At 37.1% G+C, this 15,514-nt stretch overlaps 2 protein-coding genes across 2 annotated transcripts; both read left to right on the top strand.

The window, feature by feature from the left end:
• The first annotated feature begins 9,168 nt into the window (after positions 1 to 9,168).
• LOC138904281 (uncharacterized) lies at positions 9,169 to 9,624 on the top strand. The gene has a single exon (XM_070192783.1). The coding sequence runs from the start codon at positions 9,169 to 9,171 to the stop codon at positions 9,622 to 9,624; it is 456 nt and encodes a 151-aa protein (XP_070048884.1).
• A 3,376-nt stretch (positions 9,625 to 13,000) lies between these two features.
• Positions 13,001 to 13,345, top strand: LOC138904280 (secreted RxLR effector protein 161-like). Its single transcript, XM_070192782.1, has one exon. It carries the CDS (start codon positions 13,001 to 13,003, stop codon positions 13,343 to 13,345), a length of 345 nt encoding a protein of 114 aa, XP_070048883.1.
• The last annotated feature ends 2,169 nt before the right edge of the window (positions 13,346 to 15,514 follow it).

Here is a 15,514-nt window from a genome sequence, read left to right as displayed (position 1 = left end):
TTTAAACAAAAAAATTGGCTATCCTTTAATAATCATTAATGTTGATAGCTATACTTCAGAAACATCATCCCTGAAGGAAAAAAAATAAAATAAATATATATATATATATATATATATATATATATATATATATATATATATATATATATCTGCAGAATAAAATATCCATCCTAGGAGCCGTTTGGACATAAGAATTTTTTTAATTTTTTCCGAAATTTTTTTACTTTTTTCTGAAATCAGTGGTTGGCCATAAAATTTTCAATTTTCACTTGAAGATGAATTTTCAAATTTTTCAAAAATTTAAAAAACTCCAAAAGACTGTTTTTTAAAATTTTCACTCAGATCACTCACAAAACTTCAAAAACAATCCAAAATTATATTCATGTCCAAACACAACTCTAATTTTCAAATACCATTTTCACTTGAATTTATTTTTCAATTTTTTTTTTATTTTACAATTCATATGTCCAAACACTCACTAGCTATATAGTTGTTGGAAAAAAGTACATATAGACAACTCATGTGGCAAAAAGTACTATACGGTTGTCACCACGAAGCTTTATCAAGTTTGGCCTTTCCCCTTTAAAAACACTTTTCATAAAAACTTTTCATGAATTGAGGTGAGATGAATATAATATTTCGTTTTGTAATCAAAAGTTTTGGATTGGAAACCTAAAAATAAAAACAAATCCGGGTAGAGAGTAATTTCTCCTCTGGCGGACGCAGGATTTGAAAGGTCGAGGGTGCACTTTTTGATTCAACCAAAATCTGTTTTGTACTAGAGTGTTCACTATTAATATATCACTATTTTATAAGGACATATAAATGTATATATAAAATTTTTGTCAAACTTTACGGGTGCCGGTGACTAGGGGTGTACATGAGTCAAGTTGGTTCGGATTTTCTAATTACCAAACCAAACCAATTATATCGGGTTATTAAATCTAAATACCAAACCAAACCAATTAAAGTCGGATTTTTTAATTTCGGATTTTTTCAGTTTTTTTTCATAAAGTCTTCATAACACAAAACGTAAAATTTGTGCTCCAAATATTTCTTTAATTCTAGTAAGACAGAACTATATAATGTGTTTTTCAATAAAATAACATAAATATGAGATGAGTCATGGCATTGTACTAAAATATTCAACAATAAACATAATAAAATCGCATAAAATAAATATTATTAATAAGCCATAATGAAAACAAACATAATTTAAAATTATGACTAATAAGTACTATTATTTACATGACTAACGACTAAAAGAAAAATAAGTTATGCATTTTATCTAAACCATGGAAAAACTAAAAAAAATAGATATCCAACACTATTTTCATTCATATACAATTGAATTGAATATTTTTTATTAGCATTAGTATTGATTTGATTTTAGTTTAGGATTTATTTGAATTAGTTACTAACATTTATGGACTATAAAACTTATTGGAGCATCCAAGAATTATAAGTCCAAACTTGATATAATACGTTAAAAGATAAAATATGAAAAAACTTAAAAAATATCTATAAACTACACAACCATAAATATATTTAAAACTTCTATACATATAATATCGGGTTGGTTTGGTTTCAGTTCTTTTTAGTTAAAACCAAACCAAACCAAATATGGTCGGTTTTGTTTTCCAACACCAAACCAAACCTAACCAAAACCATAGTCGGGTTTGTTTTCTCGGTTTGACTCCGATTATCGGGTTGGTACGATTTTTCGATTTCATTTGTACACCTCTACCGATGACCCGGCCTCTACCTATTGCATAGGTCCGTCTCTGCTCCTTTAATAGGGTTTTAAGTGACCGCGAATCGGGATTAGCTGGAGCCCCAAAATGGGAACCAAATACGAATAACAAACCCAAAAAAATTATTTTTGCTGATAAAAAAAATCTTTTCTTTGATTCAAAAGTTTTCGGTGGTGATCTGATTAATACTAGAGTGAGTAGTCATAATCACCTCTTCTTGTTGGGAGGTTAAAAGTGATCATGAAAGAGTCCATCAACCAAGTATACCTTAATTTCAAATTGTTGGGTCGGTTAAAATTAGTTATATATGCTCTATTTCAACCAAGTATATATACTCTATTCAGAGGTGGATCCAGAATTTAAATTTTATGGGTTAAATATTTAAGGTTTTTTGTATTGAACCCATTATATTTTTAAAACTATGGGTTCAATATACTATTTATTGCAATTTTAGTAGATTTTTATACATTAATTTATACTCCGCATCAAAAATTATGTGTTTAATTAAACCCGTCAATGGAATGCCACATCAGCCCCTGGTGCCTCTTTTCGTGTCTTCTAATATTCAAAGGATTCACTGAAGTTTTGATTATTTATATGCTAGTACAAAAGTGATGAATTCTCTCTGTAATTCAAATAATTAACGGAGTACTACTACGTTGTTATTTATTTGTTTTTCTTCCCCTTACTGTTTGATTGAATTAAGGTTGCTTTGATCTTGCGATACATGAATCTGTTTCTTTACGGAAGTTGGCTTGGGAACTTTGATAATGAGCTTAGAAGAGTAAAGTTCTTTATACACATTATCCTTTTCTTAAAAGTAAAGTTCCTAGTGTTTGACTAATTGGATAATTAGCTAACAAAGAGTTATTTTCTTGACTAATAATGTAAAAGTTGAGTAGACGGTAAACCAAAGGATAAGAAATTGAAATGTTAAAACTTTAATGCTCTATATTTGCTTGCGCTACTTATTTCTCACTCGATGTTGATACTCACTTTGAAGCCACTATTAACCCGATAAAGCTCGAAGGTGAGACTATTAAAGGTGAATCGATTCTATTCGTCCTATCACAACTCTTGACGGTGTATATTTAGATTCATTCTGGAGTGAACTCCATTGACAGCCTAGGCACTGGAGTTTCTTTGGTGTTGTCAACATTTGACAAATTCTTTACTAGCCCAAACGGAACACATAACGGTTCGATCTTTCTATTGTGAGGTGTTACCCATTTTGGTCTGATAGGCAGATCAGACCTTATTCATTAATTAAGAAGCGCCTTACAACATTCGGACTTCATATTTGTTACATACTTTATGAAAGGAAAACAATTACTCGGGTCCAGACATGTACGAAAAGTATATTAATTTATCATAGTAAACGATAATAAATATATTAAAGTATAATTAAGTAATTATGATTAAGTTGTGAAAAAATAATGATTAAATGATAAACCTTATAGAAAATACACAAGCCATGCATTTATTAGTTCTGTCAAAAATTTAAATTATATACACTAATAGTTAGTTTTTAACGTAAGAATTTATATTATTAGTTTCTTACACCAACACGACAGAGAATTTACTTTTTGGTAAATGTATGAGTGTAACGATCTGACCGGTCGTTTTCAGGATTAGCGTCCAGTTCGGTGGTTTAAGGTCTCGAGCAGCTTCGTATTATGTATTATGACTTGCGTGTGTGGTCGATAGGATTTTGGATGATTCGGGATTAATTTGGAAGGATGATTTTTGTTTTAGAAGCTTATGTGAAAAGAGTTGACCGGAGTTTGATTTTTGTAAAGACGACTCCAGAATAGTATTTTGATGATTCCAATAGTTTCGTATGGTGATTTCGAACTTAGGCGTGTATCCGGATTTGGACTTGGAGGTCCGTAGATTAATTTGATGTACTGTAAAAATTAAAAAGTTGAAGGCTTGGAAGGTTAAGAGGTTTGACCGGGAGTTGACTTTGTTGATATCGGGTTCGAATTTCGATTCCGGGAGTTGGTATAGCTCTGATGTGTCATTTGGGACTTGCATGCAAAATTCGACGTCATTTCGGGTTGATTTGATATGATTCGGTGCGAGTTGTAGAAGTTGAAAGTTCATAAGTTCATTAAGTTCGCTTTGAGGTGCGATTCGTAGTTTTGATGTTGTTTGATGTAATTTGAGGTCTCGAGCAGGTCCGTGTTATGTTATGAAATTTGTTGGTATGTTTCGACGGGGTTCTCGGGTCTCGGGTGTGTTGCGGATGGGCTACGGGCCATTTCTTCATGCTTTAGAGTTGCTGGTTTCTGGTGTGCCTGTTGTTCTTCGCGATCGCAAAGTGTTACTGGAGATCAGTGATTAGTTCATCGCGGACGCGATGGTGGTCATGCGTTCATGAAGCTCCAGCTGTTTGTTGTCCGCATTTGCGTCCATGTTTACGAGTTCACGTAAGGGAGCTGAGGGCTGGCGGAATATTTCTCATCGCGTTCGTGGTAGGATGGATGCATTCGCGAGGTATTTGCCGCGAACGCGAAGCTTATTTTCTCTGGGCAGCAGCTTGTCTTCGCGATTGCGATGCTTGTTCCGTGATCGCGTAAGAGGGATACCTCGGCAGAAATATAAGAAGACTATTTTGAGGGTTTGGCCATTTTTATCATATCTTAAGTTGTAAACCTCGGATTTGAGCGATGTTTGAGAGGTTTCTCACGTGTTGATTGGGATAAGTGTTCTTTACCCATATTTAATTTTATTTTATGATTCCATCTTTATTTTTATCATTTAATTAGTGGTTTGAATGGGAGAAAATGAGATTTTTTGTGAAAACTTTCAAAAAAAATATAAAATGATGATTTGAAGGACGATTTAATGTCGGAATTGGATAATTTTAGTATGGTTGGACTCGTATCGGGATGTGTGTTGAGATTTTATGAATTTTATCGGGTTCCGGGTACGAGCCCGGAGTTGACTTTTTGGGTTGACTTTTTAGTTTTCATTAAAGATCGAAGCTTTATTATCCGAAATTATTTTCTATAATTTTTATTTATAATATTAAGTTATTTTGATTAGATTTGAGCCGTCCGGAGGTTGTTTCACACGATAAGGTCATTTTAGAGTATCAGTCTAGCTTCTTTGAGGTAAGTATCTTGCCTAACTTTGTGTGGGGGAATTACCCCTTAGGATTTGAATCGTTTGTACTATTTATGTCATGTGAAATCCGTGTACGCGAGGTGACGAGTGCGTACTAGCTTATATGTGGAAATTGACCGGTCTAGACTCTTAGGCATCTTTTATATACTTATTTTGAATTGTTAGAACATGTTATATCTTTTATTCGTCATATCTACTATCACATGCTTTATTTGAAGTTATCATTACATGTCACATTCTTTACTTGTCGAGTTTGATCTTATATGCTTTATTTGGAGTTGTTATCACTTTGTATCATTATGTGATTTCTTTTATTGTGGAGCTACTCTTAGTTAAAATTGTCGTCATGATATCCTTTGTTGCCGGGTTGTTCTCATGCATTTAGACGTAGTACTAGTTCGTGCCATCTCCTTCATTGTTAGCCCAATTCATACACTAGAGTCTGAAGTTTTTCATTTCATGGAAGTACTTTCACCATCAAGGTTATCCTTAAATAATTAATTGGAATTGAAGTTATCGAGAGTCATTAATCTATTCTAATTGAAGTTGTGTTTAAAGGGGTGTTGTTCCTTGTTGAGTTAATTTTTTCATTCATTTTGTTGTTATTGAGATTCTATATACGTTGTGTTGAGCCGTGGGCTATTTGTTGTAAAAATATTGATATTGTTGAATCTTTGGAAAGGTTGTAGCCTACGAGCACTTGTGATACGGGTTGATATGTTGTGTTGTTGTGATGATAGCAAATGTGAATTGTTGTGTGGTTTAGTTGTTGGTATGTGGAGTATAAGGATGGTATTTCACCGTTGTTGTTTTGTGGAGTATAAGGGTGGCATTTCACCGTTGTTGTTATGCGGAGCATAAGGGTGGCATTTCACCGTTGTTATTATGTGGGGCATAAGGGTGACATCTCACTGTTGTTAAATGTATGGAGTGATACGGGTGACTATTGTGTTATTGTCTGAACGGAGTGATAATGATGGCTATTATACGGAGCGATGCGGGTGGCTGTAGGAGAGATAAGGGTAGCTAATGATAATGTCAGGGCAGAGTGATACGGGTGGCTATCAGAGAGATAAGGGTGGCAATGTCAGGAATGATGTGTGATGGTTTGGAGACATTGTGTTGGTGATTTTCGTGTGATGGTGTGCTTTCCTTGTATTTGTCATACACCTTGTTTGACTTTTTTTGTTGTTTCGATGAGCTATTCGATGTCTTTGATATTACTTGTTGACTTGGGCTGCAGTAGTACGCTCTCACAAGCATACATCGTAGCATGCCATTTATACTAGCTTATGAGTATGAAACTTGACATTTATTGATCATGCACATGTGTTCTCGTATTATCTGTTTTCATGTTGATATTGAGCATGTGACCATGTCGGGCGGATTGTGATCGTAAGCCTGTGACCATGCCAGACGGATTGTGATTGTGAGCCTATGACCATGTCGGACGGATTGTGATTGTGGGCCTGTGATCATCCCGGGCGAATTGAGATTTTGGCACGTGAGTTGTCCGTGTGGTTGTGATGTGAGATGTGGGCACGAAGTGCTGTGAGTATATGATGGTGGGTTGAGCCCCGTGACTTATGACTATGAGATAAAGCGGAGTGATTTCGTTGTGAAACTTGTATTAGTTCGGCTTGACTAATTGATGGTCCTTTGTGTTCCTTATTAGGTTTTAATGATACTCCACGGTGTTCTTATTGCTTTACTGTTTATATCACTTGTTGATTCTTGTTGCCATTTACTGAATTCTGCTTTTCATATTTAGTTTTGTACTTCTATGTTGTACAGGTTATTTTGTCTAGTGAGTGTCTTGACTTGTACCTCGTTATTACTCCACCGAGGTTAGTCTTGATACTTATTAGGTACCGACCGTGGTGTACTCATACTATACTTCTGCATATTTTTGTGCAGATCCAGATACTTCAGAGTATGTTGATTATTAGATAGCGGATCAAATATTGCTGTGGAGACTTCAAGATATACCTGCTGTCGCGTTCTCATGCCTCAGAGTCACCTTCGGAAGTTATCTTTGTACAGTTTAATTCTATTCCAGAACAATTGTACTTAGTGATTTTCTAGTGAACTCAGTAGAGCTTATGACTTGTACTACCAGTTTTGGGATTGTTGGCTTGTATAGAAACTTTTGTTTCATATTTAATAGTAGTTGTTGGTTGAATTTTACCATTAATTCAGTAAGTGTTAGGCTTACCTAATCTTAAAGACTAGGTGCCATCACGACATTCTACGGAGGGAAATTGGGATCGTGATAATGAGTATATGACCTATTTCCACGCATCCTGACTCAGCAGCAAGTAAATGCGACCTATTTGTAATTGACTCGTTGAAACACCAAAATGAAATGCTTTATCTTCAATTTTCAATTTTTAACACTCTCTTGGTATGTGTAAAACTTTTACGGCTATCCTATATTCATATTCAGATACCGCAATTTAACTTATACCTAATTTTTAATTTCGTTTACATATCTACTCACTTTAGTATAATTTCAGATAAAAATGTCTAAAGTTGAACTTCAGCCATATGTACATGAGCTTCGGATAGAAATAGTTGAAATCATGCAAAAATTACTAAACTTCATAGGCTGAAGTGCTGGAAAAAATGGTTGAACTTCAGCCTCTTGAAACTTCAGACATTATATTTGAAGTTAGGCTTTGTCAAAACTAACTTCAGAAATTGCATGTTTAAAGTTGTTCCCAAGTGGATAGACCATAAACGTACAAAGATTTATAAACTTAGGACATAACTTAAATAATGGCACCAAAGTCGGCTATCTGTGCACTTCAGAGCTAGCAGCCACGTGCACTGCTATGATTCACAAACGAGATTGTTATACAAATAGCCGGTCAGATGCAATATTTTACTTTTTCTTACCGGTATACATAGATAATATTATATTGATTATACATAGTTATAGATATATTATACATGAATTATGATAAGTTATGTGTCCTGCTATGTTTTGATGATCTGACAAACTTAATGTTAAGAACCAGATGGAGAACCTGTTCCACATCCCCAGAGTGCTCAAGATCAACAAGTTTCAAATCTAGAAACTAAGGGTCTACCAAACTACATAGAGAACCAGGCTCTCTATCAGTTTTCACAGAACGCACGCACACAACAGTTAGTAAACGACACAGTAGAGTTTTACGTGGAAAACTTCCAGCTCACAAGATTAAAAACCACGACCTACTCTTGTAGGATTTCAACTTCACTACTGAGCAAACTTCAGATTACAAACTGTTGTAACCTAAGAATTAACTTCTTAATCCCTTACTAACTTGTAACAACTCTATCACAAGCCCCTTTGCAATAACTCTATTACAAAACTTACAACTCGACTAACTCTTGCCAAGACACAAACACATGATTTATGATTTTACAAAGGTCTCCTACAAAATACTTCTAACTGAGCTAAGTAGGAATTACAAGTAAATCACTTTGACAAAGGTACTACACAACTAAGGACATATGATGACTCAATGCAGGAAACTGGTCCTTTATTATGTTGCCTTTTGTTCTTGACGCCTTGAATGTCACTTGTAGGTTGGCAATACAGTTGAGAGAAAGCTTGATGAATTTTAGAGTGTGCAAGTGTTGTTTTGCCTTTCCTTCATGTTAATATTGCATAAGTGACATCACTTGAATGATGTAAGCTCAACCTATAGACCACCGCGATTTAATGACCAATACTATGGATGGTGGAAGACAAGGATGCATGATTTTATCATGGCTGAAGTCTCAGAACTTTGGGATGTCATCTGCGATGGTTCTTTTATTCCTATGAAGACCATTGGAGAACCAGAAGTGTCAGTTCCCAAGACTAGGAAAGAATACAACGATGCTGACAGAAAGGCTATAGAGAAGAACTTCCGAGCCAAAAAGATCCTCGTATGTGGTATTGGACCAGACGAATATAACCGGATTTTTGCCTACCAATCTGCCAAGGAGATCTGGGAAGCTCTCCAAATAGCACAGAAGGGACTACTCAAGTCAAACAGTCGAAGATTGATATGCTAACCACTGAGTATGGGCTATTCAGGATGAAGGACGATGAGTCCATTTAAGACATGCACACTCGCTTCACTTCTATCATCAATGAGCTCCATTATCTGGGAGAAATCATTCCAAGAAACAAGCTTGTCAAAAAAATACTCAGCGTATTATGGGAAATCAAAGTAAATGTTATCACGAAGGCTAAGGATCTGCAGAAGCTGACATTAATGAACTCATTGGCAATCTAAAAACTTATGAAATGAAGAAGAAGAAGAAGGATAATGAGAGAAGAAATCCCAAAAGGGAGAAGAACCTGGTCCTCAAGATAAACAAAAACGACTCAAGTGGTGAGGATGCTGATATGGCTTACTTGACAAAGGGATTTCAGAAAATGGTTCGCAAAAATAGAGGTATTCCAAAAAGGGGCAGCTCTAGCAAGTCAAGAGGCTATGACCTATGTCATAAGTGTGGGAAGCCAGGACATTTCATCAAGGATTGCCCCCTCCTCAAGCAAGATCAGTACAAACACAACACAGACAAAGCAGTCAAGAGGAACCGGGATGTCGCTGACAATGTTGTGAAGCAAGCTCTTCCTGCATGGGGAGACTCGTCTAGCAAATCTGGAGAGGATGATGAACAAGGTGACAGCTCCATGATAGCAGTAGAGAGTGAAGCAGCTAAATATGACTCTATCTTTGCCTTGATGGCAAAATGATGAAGATGATGATGATGAGGTAAACTTTCTGGACGTTCATAAAAATTTGAAGTCCTACTCTAAGAAAAAGCTTATATCTTTGGAAAATATTTTAATTGATGCTTATCATAGTCTTATAAATGATAAAAATACATTAATTATGGAATTAGGAGAAATAGAACATGAGAGGGATGATCTAGTGATTGTCGTGGTCGATTCAAAAGATACCATTGAGTGCTTAAAAATGATAAAGAAGCTCTAACTAAAAGAATTTCTAGCATAGAGCATGAGAGAGATGACTTATTAGTAGTAGTCGTGGACCTAAAGGAAATAATTGAGGAACTAAAAAGGGAAGGTAGGCATGAGATCACCTAAAAGGGAAAGGAAGTTGCAAGTAAGGCACATATTAAGCTTGAAAATGAACTCCAAACTATAAAAGACAGTCTATGTGCAGAACTTGAAAAGAACATGCAACTTCAAGAAGACCTAGACAGAGTTAAAAGTGACCTCGAAAAATCTCTAAAGTGGACCTGGTCCTCTGATGCAATTACTGCCATGTATACAAGCAATGGTGGGAACATACATGGAGTCGGGTTCCAAAGAGAAAAGACTTCCTACAATCCACATAGCAAGTGTGTTACTATCCTTGATAACTGGCTTTGTACTCACTGTGGCAACACTGGTCACTTTAAAGAAAACTGTAAGGCTAGAATTCAGTCCCAACAGAAAAACAAGGTGTTTGTTGAAAAGGTAACTACTGCTAAGGAACTTTGTCCCTCCACTAAAAAATGTATATTGCCTGCCTGGACAAGAAGAAGTTTGATTCATCTTTTCCTCACTACAAGGGACCCAAACTTGTTTGGGTTCCTAAATCTAACCCTTGATTTTCTTGTGCAGGAAGAAGTGAAAGAAAGCAGCCAAAAATGGTACATGGATAGTGGCTGCCCTAAACACATGACTGGAAGCACAAATAATTTCCTTTCACTTAAAGCCCTGCAAGGAGGGAGTGTGTCTTTTGGAAATGGCAAAAAGGGATACATTCTGGGAGTTGGAAGGATTGGGAAGTCTCTTGCTCACTCAATTGAAAATGTGTACTATGTGAACGGCTTGAAGTACAGTCTGCTGAGTGTTTCCCAAATATGTGACAAGGGAAACAAGTATAATTTGTGTAAAAAATATGCACGGTCACAAATCTTGTGACTGGTGAGGTGGTTCTCGTGGCTAAAAGATACAAAAATATCTATGTTGCAGACTTTGAGTCCTTGCAAAATGGGAATCTCACTTGTCTGAGTGCTGTTGATGATAATGCTGAGCTATGGCACAGAAGATTAAGTCATGCAAGCTTTACATTGCTGAACAAATTGGTCAGGAAAGACCTGATTCGTGGTCTGTCGATGTCAAGTTTCAAAGATCACAAGATGTGTGATGCATGTGCAAAAGAAAAATAAGTCAGGTCTTTTTTCAAGACCAAAAAGGAAGTGAGTACCTCAAGGCCACTTGATCTCTTCCATATGGATTTGTGTGGACCTATGAGGGTGCCAAGTAGAGGAGGAAAGAAGTACATCTTTGTTATAGTGGACGACTACTCTAGATTCACCTGGACCCTGTTTCTCAGAATCAAGGATGAAACCTTTCCAGTATTTGCTGCATTTGTGAAGAAGATCCAGGTGAAAATGAGCTATAATTTGGTGTGTATAAGATCTGATCACGGCACAGAATTTGACAATGCAAAATTCGACGAATTCTGTGCTGAAATGGCATAAGTCACAATTTTTCAGCTCCAAGAACACCTCAACAAAATGGTGTTGTGGAAGGGAAGAATAGGACTCTTGAAGACATGGAAAGAACAATGTTGTTTGACAGTGGCATTACGAAGAGCTTCTGGGCAGAAGCAATCAACACTGCGTGCTACTTGGTGAACAAGTGCATGATCAGGTCCCTCCTGAACAAAACCCCGTATGAACTGCTGAACGGAAGGAAGCCCAAGCTAACGCATTTGAGGACATTTGGCTACAAATGTTTTGTTCTCAATAATGGTAAGGAAGCACTTGGAAAATTTAATGCCAAAAGTGATGAAGGAATCTTTCTAGGCTATTCTTCACAAAGCAAAGCTTACAAAGTATACAACAAAAGAACTCAATGTGTTGAGGAAAACATACATGTAATCTTTGATGAATCTCACTACCTATGTGAAAAAGATTCACATGATAAGATGGATCAAGACGGAGAGCAGTCAACTATTCCTGGAGAAGTCATTGACATGGCAAATGGAAAGGATGACATGATGAGTCATGTCAAGGAGTCAAATAATGATGGTGCATATGTACCTCCAACTAATGTGGAGGAACCTGGTCCCTTAATCATAACAACTGAAGTTGTGAACATGGTGGTAGATATTGTCCAGGGAACTCCAGATGCTGAGCTGAGAAGCGGATCTCACGTCAACCAAGGACCACATTCAAAAGTACCTGGATCCTCTCGCAATGAGATTCAGGTATCTAACTGGAAGCACAAAAGTTAACATCCTCTTCAAAATGTGATCACTCCTCTAGACTCTGGGATTCAAACTAGATCAAAGTCAAGAAATTCACTAGCCTTCTCTGCATTTCTTTCTCAAGTTGAGCCCAAAAATATCAAAGAAGCATTGAAAGATGTTGACTGGATTACTGCTATGCAAGATGAACTTCATTAATTTGAGAGAAACAATGTGTGGCACCTGGTTCCTCGACCTGCTGACAGAACTGTCATAGAAACTATGTGGGTATTTAGAAACAAACTTGATAAATTTGGGAACACAACAAGGAACAAGGCAAGGCTAGTAGTTCAAGGGTATAATCAAGAAGAAGGGATTGACTATGATGAAACTTTTTCTCCAGTTGCTCGAATGGAGGCCAACAAAATTCTTATTGCCTTTGCATCTCATATAGAATTCAAATTGTTCCAAATGGATGTTAAAAGTGCATTTCTGAATGGCTTTCTAAAAAAAGAAGCCTTCGTCAAGCAACCACATAGCTTCGATTATCATAAGCATCCTGAGCATATTTTTAAACTCGACAAGGCCTTATACGGGCTAAAGAAGGCTCCTCATTCATGGTATGAAAGGTTGTCCAAATTTCTTCTAGAAAATGGCTTTACAAGGGAAAAAATTGACAACACTTTATTTCTGAAGAAACGGGGGAGGAACATGCTTATTGTGAAAGTTTATGTTGACGACATAATCTTTGGTGCAACAAATTATTCTCTATGTGAAGATTTCGCAACGTTCATGGGAAACGAGTTTGAAATGAGCATGATAGGAGAATTGAAGTTCTTCTTAGGTTTGCAAGTCAAGCAAACTTCTAAGGGCATAATGATAAGTAAGTAGAAGTACATCAAAGAGCTTCTGAAGAGGTTTGAAATGGAAATCTCAATAATTATTTATACTCTTATTGCCACTGCCACTCGTCTGGATATGGATGAACCCGGTCCCCCTGTGAATGAGATTATGTACAGAGGTATCATTGGATCACTCTTGTATCTCACAGCAAGCATACTAAATATCATTTTCAGTGTAGGACTGTGTGCTAGGTTTCAGTCTAATCCAAAGGAATCTCATCTGAAGGCCGCCAAAAGAATCCTTAGGTATCTCAAAGGAATGCAAGACCTGGTTCTCTACTATCCATCAGGAGACAATTTCGACTTGATCGGGTATGCTGATGCTGATTATGCTGGTTATCTGGTGGATAGGAAAACACTTCTGTAATGGCACACTTTCTGGGTTCATGTCTAATTTCATGGGGTACAAGAAACAAAACTCAGTGGCTTTTTCAACTGCAGAAGTTGAGTATGTGGCAGTTGCCTCTTGTTGTGCTCAACTACTATGGATCAAGCAGCAACTAGAAGATTTTGTGTGCTTTCTGATTGTGTGCCCTTAATATGTGACAACATCAGTGCTCTTAACATGGCAAAGAATCCAGTTCAACATAAGAGAACAAAGCACATTGACGTGCGACATCATTTCCTCATAGATAATGTTGAAAAATGGCTTATTTGTATGATGTTTTGCAGTATAGAAGATCAAATTGCAGATATCTTTACCAAAGCACTAAGCAGAGAGCACTTTGAGAAGAATCGTTTTGCACTAGGGATGATAAAGTCAAGCTGAGGACCTGGTCCCTCGATAATTGGCTATGAAAGAAATGTACAGGTAAAACTGCTAAAAAGTGTTTTCTGGCAAGGTCTAACTCACTTCTATACCGTTACAGGTAGACACGCATGGCAATTACAGAGCAAACAAGGAGCTAATATATGGCAGTTTTGCAGTATGATGAGGCTCACATTTACAAAATCTGTCAGGGAACCTGGTTCCCGTGACACATGTTAGTGGTTCCTTCTGCACTCTTATGCATAATTTTTTTAACGGCTAAAAAAGGTGCCACGTCATTAAAATGTCAGCTTGCTCCTTTTTTTCTTTTTGGAATCCAAGAGTCATACCCGTTCCAAAACGACCCGTCTACCCAGAAAATTTAATACCCTTTCCCAACCGGTCCCTTACCACTTTTTAATATATCCAAACACTATCACTCTCACAACTGTTAACACCCCAAAATTCCGTTTCTCTTAAATAACCAAACATCTTCTTCTTCCATAAATCCTTACTAAACTCCACTATGTTTGAGAATCTTGAAGCCAAAAATGCTCCAAGCATCGTCCCCACTATATCTCCGCTTGTCGTCGAAATAATAACAGAGTCTACGACCCCTACGCTCTCTAGCCCAAACCCTAAGAAGAGTCACAACCACCTACCACTTCTTCCCCAACCCAATCAAGTACTGGTTCTTATCGGAGTCGTAAAACTTCAAATCCCAAGAAGTTTGTGACAGCGACCTCTCCTTCTGTCTCGTCAGAAAAAAATGGTAGAAGTAGATACAGTGGCGAAAAAAACATCAGGAAATTTCTAGTTGACCAGTAGAAGAAAGTTCTGATATGCAAGGAGTGGGTTGTAACAGTGATGAATCGGCAAAGACTACCTCATGCCTTGATTTGAATATCGTCGATTCTATAGGTAATGCTCTTCCCATGTCTTCTGAGTTTACCTTGGGTTTGAAAGAACAAGAGGCCATAAAGAATATGTTGTCAATCGCTGCTGAGGGTTGTGTAGTTGGTGAGTATGAAGGCGTGTCTGAAATAAATGGGTCTAAGGGGGAAGGTGATATTCTACTGGTGGAGGGAAGGGAACTGGTGCCTGTTGAAAATCTGGCACCAGACAGTACTACTGGGGAACTTCCTGAGGGACCCGATCCCTCCACACAAGAGGATCCCTATGCTCCTACTTGGGACGAAACTCCCTGTTCTTCTAAAGAACCCCAGGTCAGTACTGATCTCGCTCCCTCTTCTCATTTCTATGCTGAGCCATTGGCCATTTTTCCTCCCGAGATGAGATCTCTGTCTGAGGAGGAAAATGAAGGGAGTGAAAAAGACTATGATAATATGGCTATTACGAGTTTCATTAGTGATAGGAGTAAAAGGGCAACTCCCCAACCGCTCACTCCTAAAAGGCCCACTACTAGACTGCAAAAATAAGGAAGCTTTTGAGTCAGTGCTGAAGAAAAGTAAGAAAGAAAAGAAGAGGAGGAGGTTGATGAAGGGTGGCAAGTTAGTACATGTTGAGGTAATACCTATAACTCTTGTAGTAAATATTGATGATGAGGTGGATGAGGAACCCAATCCTTTGATCCGTAAATCCTCCAAAAAATCTGATGTTGCAAAATCTAGTAAAAAGTCATATGTGAGTGTGATGGAAGTTAGCAACATTGCGGTGGACAAGTCTGATGAGAAAATGGCTGAAGAGTGTGCTAAACATGTGTCTGAGAAGAATGTGTCTGAGAAGGCGTCTGAGAAATCTACTGAGAAAGGAAAAAATGTTAGAAAA

The sequence above is a fragment of the Nicotiana tomentosiformis genome, chromosome 2 (genome assembly GCF_000390325.3).
Source record: "Nicotiana tomentosiformis chromosome 2, ASM39032v3, whole genome shotgun sequence".
NCBI lineage: Eukaryota > Viridiplantae > Streptophyta > Magnoliopsida > Solanales > Solanaceae > Nicotiana > Nicotiana tomentosiformis.
The sequence above is the reverse complement of the archived record's forward strand: the minus strand, read 5'-3'. Positions and strand labels throughout refer to the sequence as shown.